General features: G+C 42.2%; 1 protein-coding gene across 1 annotated transcript in view; it reads left to right on the forward strand.

Annotated features, from left to right (window-relative positions):
- Window positions 1-962: 962 nt before the first annotated feature.
- LOC115131840 (solute carrier family 12 member 5-like) overlaps window positions 963-15,290 on the forward strand; it is a 107,429-nt gene continuing 93,101 nt past the window's right edge. The window contains exon 1 of the mRNA XM_029663867.2: window positions 963-1,414. Coding sequence (XP_029519727.1) covers window positions 1,360-1,414 — 55 coding nt within the window. The 5' untranslated portion in view covers window positions 963-1,359. The remainder of the gene's footprint in view (window positions 1,415-15,290) is intronic.

Raw genomic sequence — 15,290 nt, forward strand, 5'->3', positions numbered from 1 at the left:
GACATGATTCAAACAGTTTTAGAAACTTCAGAGTGGTCTCTATCCAAATCTACTAATAATATGCATATCTTATCTTCTGAGCATGAGTAGCAGGCAGTTGAATTTGGGCATGCTTTTCATCCAAAATTCTGAATGCTGCCCACTATCCTAGAGAAGTTAAGTAATCCTAGCATAAATCTTAATTTGCCAAGGGAAAGAAAACCAAGTATCCTGGTAGGCTGCAACCTGTTCAGAATGAGTCTGACGTCATCAGATAATTTCCAGGTCAATGCCTGGAGGTCAGTAAGAATTGATGTCGACCTCAAGACATATGTGAACCACATGTTTTCAGATGGGAAATGTCACGTGTGAAGTGTTCCAAAAACCACATGTTTTCCTCATGTGAAATCATGTGTTTTTTCTGTAAGGGCTAAGAGTCTCCCTCCATAGGTCATTTAGAATCTCAACTGTACATTTCTCATTGTGAACAGATACAAAATAAATATGCTGTGAGTGCTTCTTTGGAAAAGTCATGACCCTTTGACTGAAGCTGTTGGTGAACCAATGTAATCTTTCAACTTAACCTTGTCAGGCTATTAGCAGTTAGACCAGTGCATTCACAGCTTGGTGATGGTGAAAGCTTTCAGTTTCAAATGATTAGGTTCAGAGAATGCTATACAAACCCTGCAGCCCTACTGCAGATAACTGACAGTAACTATACAGGAGTAAAATTAAAGGGCGAAGTAGAACAAAATGTATTAAAAGTGGGATAAATAATCAATAATGAAATGAAATATTGTCTTGCATTTGAAAATAACATGAAAAGAGAGGCATAATCTCAGAAGGCAGAACTCTATTTGATTCTCTCTCTCTCTCTCTCTCTCTCTCTCTCTCTCTCTCTCTCTCTCTCTCTCTCATGTGTTTTGAATGCACAAGGAATTTAGTCAACAGCTTAGGCCAACTGGGGGGCGATCGTAGTTGTGCAGTGCACGGATCGTGTGAGTGAGAGACCGGCACTCCATCATCAGCTATACCCTACAGCCTGTCTCGCTCTCCTTATCCTCCTCCTGAAAAGAGAGAGATCACGCAACACGCCAGGGAAAAGACGACAAGAAGTGTAGGAGAGAAAAAAATCTGCAGAGGCAAAGACTCTCTCCTCTCTACAATGCTCTTTTTCTGAGCGTGAGAGGGAAGGGAAGAGGGAGAGACAGGAAGGCAGTGAGCCGCAGAAATAAAAAAAAAGGTGCTTCTTGTCATTCGTGCTGCTTTCCCTGCCGTGGCTCCAACCCACAGAGCTCTGGTTGTCAGCCAGCAAAGAGCAGAGTGCTAGCGCAGTAGCAGTGTCTCTCTCTCCACAGAAAGCAGCCTGAGGAAGAGAGGATGCTAAACAACTTGACAGACACCGAGGAGGGAGAGGGGGGACCCAACTGCCAGGGTGAGTGATGAAATCTATCACAGAGATGTGAGGGGGTGTGTGGGGGTGACTGTGTTTGTGTTGGAAGGTGGGAGGGGAGGGAGGATAATAAGTGTGTTTGTGAGGGGGAGTATAAGGTGTTTATGGCAACGGTATTTGGGGGGGTGCTCATGAATGTGTGCATGTGAGTACAGTGCGTGTATTTGCAAGTTACAGTATACCGTTTGTGGGAGTGAGTGTGTGCCTGTTTTCAGGGGTATGTGGGGGTGTGCAAACACTCATGCGAATGTCACTCCACGACATAGACAGACAGAGAGAGAGAGAGAGAGAGAGAGAGACAGTGAGACAGAGAGAGAGAGAGAGAAACAGACAGAGTGAGAGAGAGGGAGACAGAAAGAGAGAGGGAGACAGACAGACAGACAGACAGACAGACAGACAGACAGACAGACAGACAGACAGACAGACAGACAGACAGACAGACAGACAGACAGACAGACAGACAGACAGACAGACAGACAGAAAGAGAGAGAGAGAGACAGAAAGAGGAGACAGAAAGAGAGAGAGAGAGAGAGAGAGAGACAGAAAGAGAGAGAGAGAAAGGGATGGACAGAGGAATGTATATGTATCTCTGCACTCCTCTTCCTCCACTGGCATTTACAGTGTTCAGCTGTAGCTGTTACTGCAAGGCTGCAGTGACATGAATAATAATGGTGTTTCAGTGTGAAGAAGAGGAAAGGAGAGGAGCAGCAGATTATTGTATTCCTGTAGCCAGAGGACCAGTCTGCTTCATGGCACTGTCACTTGGCTCCCAGGCAGAGTCATGTTTGGGTGAAGGGACTGCCTGGGGATGCATATGTCAACCACAGTCTGTTTGCCAAGCATTCAGAACATTTCCTTTTTTTCCTTGACTATAATCCCTCAGTTTTTTTCTGAAGTTGAGTAAATACATTGGCAGGAAGGACGTTCCTCGACCCCTGCGTCTTTGCGCCAGAGCGGTGCAGTAACGTTTCTGTGTACCTGCAGAGAAACTTGTTTCCTTCAGATGTGGCTTGCAGTGCTTTCAACCTCTGCTTGTAGATTCTTGTATTCTTGTCATAGCCATTTTCTCTGAGCTCACACTTCAGTCATCTTGGATCATATTGAAAAGCCTTTTGATGGAGGTTGACAGTATGCATATGTGGGCAAAAACAGACTTTCCATGACAGGCTTGTTTGTGCTCCATCTGTGTATGCATGTGCATGCATGCGCGTGCGTGTGTTTTTGCATGTACACGTATTCGTGTATGCTCTACAGCTCACCGCTGCTGTAAAGGCAGGATTAATTATGTGCTGATAAGACAAATTAATTATGAATCACAGGGATTTCCCAAAATGTATTAAGCTGATGTTATTTCTGAACACTTCAATTATGCTTTTGAACTACTTACGTTTAAAAATGTGAAGCAACACTTTCAAAGCCACTGCAGCCTTACCTCCATGGTGCAAGCATTAATCTTGGTATTCACACAGTCGCTGTCCTTGGTTCTGAATACTGTTGTTCTCTGGAACTATGCAATGCTGTTCCAGTCTACTGCATTTGTTAATACAGTGGACTGCACACATTGCTGGGATTAGACTCTGTCCATGGTGCTGAAATGAGGCTGTGCGGAAATCTCTCTCTCTCTACTCCTGCCCCCAGTCTGCTGCAAATGCTCAAACTCTGCGTCCTGTTCAATCCCCAGCTGTATGGGACTTTAGGATCTCACGTTACCAAGGAATAGTACAATTCCTGCTAAACTATCTTTCCTAGAGTGTGTGCACATTCTTGCATCAATGTGTTTGTGTGTGTGTGTGTGTGTGTGTGTGTAGGAGTGTGTGCACATTTTAAACTCATTCTGAATTCTCCTGGGTTTCTCATTGAACTCTTGTGGTCCTGGCTGGTTTTTGGCTTGTCATTGTCTGAAGTTAAATTATTACCCGGTGTTGCATAGAATGGGCAGAGAGCCCGAATGTGTGCTGCACAGGGAATAAAACATTAGGCAATTAAAACTACTGCAGCAACATGCATATATCAGCATATGAGCCTTCTGCATTATAAACATTGATGTATTTCTAAAGGAGTTTTTGTTTTATAATGCTATGTGATGCATTATGAATGCTTATAGCAACTCTTATAATGCACCATGTGTGATAGAGGGAACAATAAATTAATTCATAATGCATTATGCAGGTGGGTTATAAAAAAAAGTGTTGCCGTAATCCCTGTCCAACTCATGTCTTTTTCAATGAAGGGTTGATCTGGTCTGTAATATTTTGGATTGACTGCCTGACTTGGCATGTGTCACAAGGCCTGCAGTTTGCAAAATAGTCTGGGTAGCTATTTGACTAGATGTCCAGGAGTCTTATGGCTTGGGGGTAGAAGCTGTTTAGAAGCCTCTAGGACCTAGACTTGGCGCTCTCGTACCGCTTGCTGTGCGGTAGCAGAGAGAACAGTCTATGAATAGGGTGGCTGGAGTCTTTGACAATTTTTAGGGCCTTCCTCTGACACCACCTGGTATAGAGGTGCTAGATGGCAGGAAGCTTGGCCCCGGTGATGTACTGGGACTTACACACTACCCTTTGTAGTGCCTTGCGGTCGAAGGCCGAGCAGTTGCCATACAAGGCAGTGATGCAACCCGTCAGAATGATCTCGATGTGCCAGTGGATGAGAGGGCACATGAGACATGGTTTAAGTTCATGTCAGGAGAAAGTTGACGCTGGTAGTAGAGTCGAGTGGTCATTACCTCTTAATCAGGAACAGGAGGGGACTACAAATAGCAGAAACATTCCATTACAGTGACATCATAGGTTTGGACAAGTTTCTCCATGAAGTTGAACTCAGACATCTCAGAAAATCTCACAAAGTCAAACAGACTGTGCATCTCGCCCACTCAACACGTCAAAGTAGCCCAAGAAATGGTCTTGAATAAAGATCATCCACATACCTGACAATAACTGACAACTGTGAACAGACTGGTGGCACCACAGGTCCCAGAGTGTTTGGGCAATTTTTTTCCCCTGGGGCCTGTGGTTTTTGCTTATCTGGTCAAATAACCAGATAAAACATTGGACCCTATAGGGTATGACAGTGATTAATCAGTTGTAAAAATACTTTATAACAGCTATGGGACCAGTTTTTCCTAATCAGGTCACATGGTTTTAAAAAAACTCCTGGCCCTGGGCAGGATGAAAACCCTGTCAAACTGCACCGACCTTAAGTAATTATATTTAGACTAGACTAAAAGGGTGGTTTCCTTTACACAGAGACAACAATTGATCGACAATAGAAATTACAGGGCTGAGATTACTTTATGCATGTTTGTATCGTGTAGGCCTATGCAACTGTAGGCCTAATAAAGAATTCACTCACAGTCTATGTCATCACTATTGTGTTGATGGATTAATTCCAGTTAATCATTTTTTATTGAAAATGTCTAGGCAGCATAGCCAGCCCAATTTGGAATATAAACCAAATTTGATCACATTTGCATTTTCTCCTGATACAAACAAAAGGACTACAGTATAAATAAACAATGTTACCAATTAGTTTACCCTGACCAGGTGGACAGGGCGCATAGGCTGAACGCAGCTGCTGTTGTTAGCATCATACTGTTGATCCAAATGTTGTTTTCATCCCATACAGCATGTCAGATTGCTAATGTTTAGTTGTAGCCTAGACTGCTGCAACAGTTATATATTTCAAATTTACATTTGAACCTTTATTTAAATAGGCAAGTCAGTTAAGAACAAATTCATTTTTTTAAATGACGGCCTATGGGGGAATAGTTTGTTAACTGTCTTGTTCAGGGGCAGAATGACAGATTTTTAGCTTGTCAGCTCAGGGATTCAATCAAGCAACCTTTCGGTTACTGGCTTAATGCTCGAACCACTAGGCTACCTGCCGCCCCCCGAAAATGTTTGCTTGTGTCGGTCATGTAATCGGGTTTGCTAAATAAATACCAGAGGAAAGTGAAAAGTGCACTTGAGCACGTGTTGGGCCAAAAAACATGCTGCATCAACCTGTCTTTTAGTCTCACTTTTGATGGATTATGCGACTGAAGCTATGAAATCATTCAGAATTGATTTCTACATCCCAGAGAAGACAGTAGAAACGGCCACATGTAGAAACTTGCTGAGTCTCTAGGACAGTAGATACTCGGCAAGTAAAGCATTGTAACATGCAATTACCTCTGCAAGCTCTTTGTAGTTGCCCTTGTTAGCAAAACTTCCACGATACGGATGGAATAGAGCCCTAAAATTTAAATTGGATTAACAGCGAAGATGTGCTGTCTGTTTATTGATTTGAAACTCAGTGAGCATTGACCCTGCTGCGGTCTCCTGGAGTTGCTGAGAACACACACACACACACACGATGAGTTAAGAGGTTATGGTCAATAGTCTGAGTTATGGGACTGACACAACATAAGATTAATGTTCCAAGAGAAGGTGCTAATTTGCACTGCTGTGACACAAAGACAGGACGACAAATCAAATTGTTAATAGCCAGCATATATTACTAAACACCCACCTCAGTAGAGCAAACATCATTCAAACATTTAAGACTTCAAATAGATCTTCATGGCAAATTTGGCCCATTAACACCTACTGCCATAGGTGTCATGCAATATTATCACCTGTTTGCATGCAATGTTGTTGGAAACGTTTATTCACAATTGAATGTTGGCACCTGCTATTATCAGAAAGGAACAATAACAGGCATCACAATCATAAAAACTGTGAAAAGAGCAGGTGCAAACGTTGCACTGACGCAAATGTTTAATTCAATCTGCCCCATAGTATATTGCCAATAAAAGGTAGAAAATGGAGGGAATATATATATATATATATAGAGAGAGAGAGAGAAAAACATCTTAATTATACAGCAGGCTCTGCCATCTACTTCATTGTAATTGCTTGGTGACTGTTTAAATATATAACTAGTCATTACTTCGGTTTCAACCTGTACTTATTCTATTTGACGGAAACGGCTGACACAAGTCCCTCCCTGGTAAAAGAGTGACATGTATTTGTTTTTATTTAGCAGTGATTAAAAATGTTTTTGTAGCTCTGAGCTTAATACTAATGGAAGGTGAGGGATTGTGACTAGAGAGGTCCAGATCCTTGTTTCTGAGGTTTATTTCTCCCAATCAGCTCTGAAATATGTTTCAGAGCGACACAGAGAGAGAGATAGAGAGGCAAAATCTGATGACACGGGTTTCATTTGACACGTTTGTTAAAATGACTAGGGAGTAAGTGGTCAGCCACAGAGGAGTGTAATGGCAAGACAAATGGAAATTGATACACTTGATAAATAAGCATTGGCCTGCTGTCAGACCAGCAGACAGATTGTTATCTCTGGGGGTAAAGGGTGGTTCAGCTGCGTCTCACCAGCTTTCAGGGTCCTGTGGAGAAATACACATGAATCTCATATCAGGAGTGATTTGTGCCACTGTTTAATGGTAATGGTAATATACTTGAGACCATTGAAGAACATACAGACATAGCTCAGATTGTTCAGTTAGTATTTTATGCATCTTCTCATAGAGATGAAGAGAGAAACAGGTATAGAATAAGAGGGAGACAGACAGATGAAATAACACAAACAGAAATGGGATGGGAGGGAGGGAGAGAGAGAGAGTAGCCTGAGTCACTCCTTTCTTCATCTACCTTCTCCTCCTGTACTCTGATATATGCTTTGGTTATATCACAGTCTGACTGCATGTGGCTCCATTTGTCCCCTGCGTGTGATCCCAGATAATTACTTCTCTATTATTATTAGATCAGCACAAACAGTTCTGGGAAAGACACAGCTAGCTCGCTGATACACAATCTAGAAGGGCAACTGTGAAATTGAAAGTTGAAATACCCCTCAAAGGCCCCCCCCCCCCACACTTGAGGATAGGTCTTCAAGTTTCTGTCTCAACACTTGTGTCTCAACGCAGAGCGCAGAATATGCATTTGAATGTACAGTGCAGAAGATCTATGTGCATCACATCCTGCACCCACAACATACAGTGAAACAAAGTCAGTATAGGACATGGTCCTTGAATCCACATGTTTTCACTGCCCATCCACACCAGAATTGTCCATTGTTTCCTGTGTAGATACGAAACTGGGAAAAGCACCAACCTCTAATTGTTTGGGTGTCAGACACGGCTCACAGGTGGAGCGTGACCTTCTGTTTTCAATCCAACATTTGAGATACATCATTATGCCAAACAGTGGGATAGTGAGGCAGTTTGCAGTCTTAACACATAAAACACACACACAGACACGAACACACACACACGCGCACACACAGGAGAGTGATCATCGGCCCCGACAGAACGGGAACATAATAATGAAATAGGCCTTGGAACATACTCTGATCGTTTTCAAAGACAAACTACATAAAACAAAAGTCAGAATGTGAAAAAAATTGCCCATTCCAAGGGACACTGAGGCTACAGAGTCCCCAAGAGCCTCGGCTCACTGCCTGCCAAGCAGCAATACAAATTGACACGTTGGGGGCTAATCAACAGTCTATCAATGGGACTGGCGCTAAGGTGAGGAGAGGAGAGAGGACGGGAGTCTCTCTTCTGGAATGTGCTCGCACATCAGAAACACTTTAATCCACTCCATTTCTGTATCGACTGCTCTAGTACATGATCTTCCCTCTCCCATCCCACGCAACAGAGTTCTGAGTACCTAATCCCCCAAGCTAGCTGATACGTGCATAATGCAGCAACACTCGTCATTGGCTAATTAAACAGCATTGTGTTACATGTTTGCAGCTTTGAATTTATGAGAGTATGCATTACTAAAGAACTCAATAGATTATCTTATACTGGCGCAGTAAACCACATAGCAAAACATCCAATCAGGTTTTTAAGGACCCTATTGCCTATCTCTACAGAATAAATTATGTAAACTCATAAATCCAAGCTAAATGCATCCATCTGAAGGCCAAGTGTATTTTTTTGTTTATCAATCTCACTTCTTGTAAACCCAGATTTAATTCCCTTAAACATCTTTCGGTCTTGATACACATTGATTTTCACCAATTACAGTCAGATGGAAAGGTCATTATCCTCTCCTCGCTTACTCTCCCTCTTTTTCAAAAAATGTCTCCCTTTTACTCTGATTCAGGATACGGAATGTGAACTATATGTTCTTCACAGTATACATCACCTTTCTGTCTGCAGTGATCTAAATATTACTGCATATGCCCCAGAACACTGTATTCTACCTGGTTAACCTCACCCGCAAACACACACGCACGCACGCACACACACAGGACGTGACTTGGAGGCCCCAGGCAGAGCCCAGTCTGAGGCCCCCATGTCTATTGAAAGAGTGACTGCCCCTAAATAGCAACTTTTCATTTCTAAAGTGGCCCATGTGGCGTCAATACGAGTCAGAGACATTTATTAAATTGACGACAATGTGTAAAAAGATCATTTCGCCATGATGTCAGTCACGTCCAAAACTGAGATTTGCGAGATGGTAGGAAAAAAAGGTGTGGGTTGGCAGCACCCAGGCAATCATCAGTTCTGAGCTCAGCTGCATGTGACACAATCGACATGCCCATGGTGAATTTAGTTTGACATTCGATATCCCTATGGGGCTAGATGGAGCCCATCAGTAAATTCTACAAAATACCTGGGGCAATATTTAAAAATATCAGTATCTTCAAATGTCACTGACTTAAAAAACCCAAACCAACTACAAATTGTAGAAATCCAGATACAAATACTTAAAGCATTTAAACACCTGCTGCGCCCTGCACTTGAAACCAGCCTTCTGTCTCCCTCGTGTTCATTACAACATGGACCACTCAAAAAGACAGCCAAAAATGTGTTGAATTTCCAATGTGCTATCACTATGATCTAAAAGAAAATTAGATGGGTGAAGAACATCCAATGTTCTTCTGACGAAGAGGAGTAGTAGGAAGGATCGGAGGACCAATGCGCAGCGTGGTAAGTGTCCATTTTAATATATAAAACTGAACACTACCAAAATACAAAATAACAACGTGAATGAACAAACGAAAATCGAAACAGTCCCGTGTGGTACAGACACAGGAAATATAATCACCCACAACTCAAGTGAAACCAGGCTACCTAAGTATGGTTCTCAATCAGGGACAAGGAATGGAGAGCTGCCTCTGATTGAGAACCATACCAGGCCAAACACAGAAATCCCAAATCATAGAAAAAGGAACAGACAACCCACCCAACTCACGCCCTGACCATACTAAAACAAAGACATAACAAAAAAACTAAAGGTCAGAACGTGACAATTCTCTAACTTAGATTTTTGGTTGAGTTGGAGACGTGAATCCAACATGTTACTTACTCATTTGTAAACAAACTGGAATTAAACCCAGACTAAGTTAGTGGCACAGATGGAACTATGCCACCAAACACAGTTAAATACTGTATCACAAAATATGATTTGAAATCAACCAGAGCTTGAAACCCAAGGCCTGTTGTCTATTTATTTGTTGTTCTCTGGGTTGAATTGAAACAATGGCAGTTTATGACTTTCCAAATGGTATATAGCCCTAAATAGCAGAATTGATTATAGATTAATTATTATTTTTCTCTGTTAAAACTACCATTTGGAATTACTTTGATTGCAACAGTGAATATATTTAGTTTTTAGGTGTGGTTCTCTCAACAATCATTCTCATGATAGCACAGTGACAAATATCATAGCTACTGTATGCAGGGCTGGGCTTGATTAAACCCTGGATGGTAGACCAAATGGATAGCTGTAGATATATCAACCCTCAAGTAGAGGTGCTGCCCAGCCAATAGTTTATTTTCTGATAGTGGATTTAACGTTGAAAATCTGACGTTTTAAATTCAACATAGACAAACCTTGCATAAAGTATGTTGACATTTGGTTACCATGGTGACATAATCCTGTGGTTGAAATTTCACCCTCAGAACAACAGTTGATTCTACATCACAATACGATAATAAATTACATTTAACAACGTAACCAGTTTGTTACCAGTGGGATAAATCCTCCAAAATATACAGTACTATCAACGACAATCCAATTCGCATGTTACTGCACAACTGGGTAAGATGTGTGAAACTATACTCAAAATTTGCATGATACGCCATTCATAATGTAACATATCATACTAAATAGAGTGTCACACATTGACAACACTGATGCCATGGTCACACTGCCACATTGCTTACGAGGGAGACTCAACATTAGGAGGGTGAATAAATGCTAGCCCATAGCGTGTTCTTATCTACATTCCATGTGACATGGTTCCATGGTTCCAGCCCCTGTTTAATCTGTCAGTTCCAACAGACCCAACAACAGGTGTGTACCACGTGGTGATCATTCTGACCCACTCCACTTAGACAAGGACTGGCAGACAGGAGACTAGTGACACCTGCAACACAACTGTGATAGCATCTGTCTGTCACCAGCTCCCAAAATACAATTTTGAGGGCATTCCACAATTGCAAATATATGAACATTTGGCATTTAAAATATGTATAAACATGTATACCTACAAATACATGTAAAGACCATAAGTACACCATAAGGTAGCGAGGCTTGATGTCATCTATTATACATGTTGATAAACTTAGATTAACCTACAGTTGAAGACAGAAGTTTACATATACCTTAGCCAAATACATTAACTCAGTTTTTCACAATTCCTGTCTTGGGTCAGTTAGGATGACCACTTTATTTTAAGAATGTGAAATGTCAGAATAATAGAAGAGAGAATGATTTATTTCAGCGTTTATTTCTTTCATCACATTCCCAGTGGGTCATAAGTTTACATACACTCAATTAGAATTTGGTAGCATTGCCATTAAATTGTTAAACTTGGATCAAACGTTTAGAGTAGCCTTCCACAAGCTTCCCACAATAAGTTGGATGAATTTTGACCCATTCCTCCTGACAAAGCTGGTGTAACTGAGTCAGGTTTGTAGGCCTCCTTCATTTCACACGCTTCTTCGGTTCTACCCATACATTTACTATAGGATTGAGGTCAGGGCTTTGTGATGGCCACTCCAATACCTTGACTTTGTTGTCCTTAAGCCATTTTGACACAACTTTGGAAGTGTGCTTGGGGTCATTGTCCATTTGGAAGACACATTTTGCGACCAAGCTTTAACTTCCTGCATGATGTCTTGAGATGTTGCTTCAATATATCCACATAATTTCCCTGCCTCATGATGCCATCCTTTTTTGTGAAGGTCACCAGTCCCTCCTGTAGCAAAGCACCCCCACAACATGATGCTGCCACCCCCGTGCTTCACGGTTGGGATGGTGTCCTTCGGCTTGCAAGCCTCCCCCTTTTAACCTCCAAACAAAACAACAGTCATTATGGCCAAACAATTATATTTCTGTTTCATCAGACCAGAAAGGACATTTCTCCAAAAAGTACGATCTTTGTCCCCATGTGCAGTTGCAAACCGTAGTCTGGATTTTTATGGCAGTTTTGGAGCAGTGGCTTCTTCCTTGAGGAGTGGCCTTTCAGGTTATGTGGATATAGGTCTCATTTTACTGTGGATATAGATACTTGTGTACCTGTTTCCTCCAGCATCTTCACAAGGTTCTTTGCTGTTGTTCTGGGATTGATTTGCACTTTTCGCACCAAAGTACGTTCATCTCTAGGAGACAGAACGAGTCTCCTTGATGAGTGGTATGACGGCTGCGTGGTCCCATGGTGTTTATACTTGCATACTATTGTTTGTACAATGAACGTGGTACCTTCAGGCGTTTGGACGATGCTCCCAAGGATGAACCAGACTTGTGGAGGTCTCCAAAAAAAATTCTGATGTCTTGGCTGATTTCTTTAGATTTTCCCATGATGTCAAGCAGAGGCACTGAGTTTGAAGGTAGGCCTTGAAATATATCCACAGGTACACCTCCAATTGACTCAAATGATGTCAATTAGCCTATCAGAAGCTTCTAAAGCCGTGACAATTTTCTGGAATTTTCCAAGCTGTTTAAAGGCACAGTCAATTTAGTGTATGTACACTTCTGACCCACTGGAATTGTGATACAGTGAAATAATCTGTCTGTAAACAATTGTTAGAAAAATGACTGTGGCATGCGGACTTGCCAAAACTAGTTTGTTAACAAAAAAATTAGTGGAGTGGTGGAAAAAGGAGTTTTGATGACTCTAACCTAAGTGTATGTAATCATCCGGCTTCAACTGTATGTTCTGTAACTACTTACTGTTTCTGCAGAGGAGAATGACGCAGCCTTGAACTCAGAACTTGAAAATCACATCTACATTTAAGACAACTGGTCTTTCCTGTGTAATCTTCTTTGGATAATAATATTCCGTCTTTATCAACAACAAAAATTCATTACACAGTGTTTGAAGTAATGTGGTATTCTGCATGCTTAATGTAAAGTACCGCAGGAGGAGGCAGGAAGCTGGTTCCAGGGGCAGGCAGAAGGTTATACACAGGGGGTCCAAAAGGCAACAGTACTGGTAGGGAAAAGGCTAGTAACGTTGTCCGGGAGATCAGGCAATAGGTGAGTAACATGATATCCGACAGGCTAAGGTACAGGCAGGGAATAGGCAAAAGGTGTCAATAGTGAGGCAGGCAAAAACTATCATACACGGGAGGCATAAATCACAGGGAAAACAGAGCTCCGAAGAGAAGTGTGTCAAAAACAAACAATACCTCACAAAGATGGGGTGCAAAGAATGGAACTAAATAGTGTGATAATGACATACAGGTGTGTGAACAGGTGATCAGAATTTGGGTGATTGGGATCTGGAGAGTGAGCTGCGTTCAGGGGATCTATGTGTTTATTTATAATATTTCACCTTTATTTAACCAGGTACGCCAGTTGAGAACAAGTTCTCATTTACAACTGCGACCTGGCCAAGATAAAGCAAAGCAGTGCAACAAAAACAACACAGAGTTACACATAAAAAACATACAGTCAATAACACAAAAGAAAAGAAAAACAGAAAAATCTATGCACAGTCTGTGCAAATGTAGAAAAGTAGGGAGGTGAGGCAATAAATAGGCCCTAGAGGTGAAAATAATTACAATTTAGCATTAATACTGACGTGATAGATGTGCAGATGATGGATGTGCAAGCAGAGAAACTGGGGTGCAAAAGAGCAAGAGGGTAAGTAATAATATGGGGAGGAGGTAGTTGGGTGTGCTATTTACAGATTGGCTGTGTACAGGTACCACGATCGGTAAACTGCTCAGACAGCTGATGCTTAAAGTTAGGGAGGGAGATATAAGACTCCAGCTTCAGCTTCATTTTTGCAATTCGTTCCAGTCATTGGCAGCAGAAAACTGTAAGGAAATGCGGCCAAAGGAAGTGTAGGCTTTGGGGATGACCAGTGCAATATACCTGTTGGAGCGTGTGCTACAGGTGGGTGTTGCTATGGTGACCAGTGAGCTAAGGCGGGGCTTTACCTAGCAACACTTATAGATGACCTGGAGCCAGTGGGTTTGGCAACAGATATGTAGTGAGGGCCAGCAAAAAAGAGCATACAGGTCGCAGTGGTGAGTAGTATATGGGGCTTTGGTGATAAAACGGATGGCACTGTGATAGACTGCATCCAATTTGCTGAGTAAAGTGTTGGGGCTATTTTGTAAATGACATCGCCGAAGTCAAGGATTGGTAGGATAGTCAGTTTTACGAGGGTATGTTTGGCAGAATGAGTGAAGGAGGCTTTGTTGCGAAATAGGAAGCCAATTCTAGATTTAATTTTGGATTGGAGATGCTTAATGTGAGCCTGGAAGGAGAGTTTACAGTCTAACCAGACACCTAGCTATTTGTAATTGTCCACATATTCTAGGTCAGAACCGTCCAGCGTAGTGATGCTAGTAGGAACGGGAGGGTGCGGGCAGCAATCGGTTGAAGAGCATGAACTTAGCTTTACTAGCATTAAGAGCAGTTGGAGGCCACGGAAGGAGAGTTGTATGGCGTTGAAGCTCGATTTGGAGGTTTGTTAGCACAGTGTCCAAAGATGGGCCAGATTTATACAGAATGAATGGTATCGTCTACGTAGAGGTGGATCAGAGAATCACCCGCAGCAAGAGCGACATCATTGATATATACACAGAAAAGAGTCGGCCTGAGAATTGAACCCTGTGGCACCCCCATAGAGACTGCCAGAGGTCCGGACAACAGGCCCTCCGATTTGACACACTGAACTCTAGCTGAGAGGTAGTTCGTGAACCAGGTGAGGCAGTCAATTGAGAAACCAAGGCTATTGAGTCTACTGATAAGAGTGAGGTGATTCACAGAGTCAATAGTCTTGGCCAGGTTGATGAAGACGGCTGCACAGTACTGTCTTTTATCGATGGTGGTTATGATATCGTTTACGACCTTGAGCGTGGCTGAGGTGCACCCATGATCAGCTCGGAAACCAGATTGCATAGCGGAGAAGGTACGGTGGGATTCAAAATGGTTGGTGATATGTTTATTAACTTGGCTTTCAGAGATTTTAGAAAGGCAGGAGAGGATGATATAGGTCTATAACAGTTTGGGTCTAGAGTGTCTCCCCTTTGAAGAGGGGGATGACCATGGCAGCTTTCCAATCTTTGGGGATCTAAGACGATACGAAAGACAGTTTGAATAGGCTAGTAAATAGTGGTTGCCACAATTTTGTCTGACAATTTTAGAAAGAGAGGGTCCAGATGTGTGTGAGAGTGTGAGCTGGAAAGTTGGCTGGAAAGTGAGCTGCGTTCTGGGGATCTACATGTATGAGAGTATGAGTTGGAAGCAGACGTTACACATATAAGTTGTAATCTCAATGATCAACATCTCAACCAAATATTACCCAATTATCCACATTGAAATGATGGGGTGTGACCAGTGGGATAGTATTGTGCTTCATTATCTGAGACCAAGTTTCTTGTTTTGCC

The sequence above is a fragment of the Oncorhynchus nerka genome, linkage group LG7, assembly GCF_034236695.1.
Source record: "Oncorhynchus nerka isolate Pitt River linkage group LG7, Oner_Uvic_2.0, whole genome shotgun sequence".
Classification (NCBI taxonomy): domain Eukaryota; kingdom Metazoa; phylum Chordata; class Actinopteri; order Salmoniformes; family Salmonidae; genus Oncorhynchus; species Oncorhynchus nerka.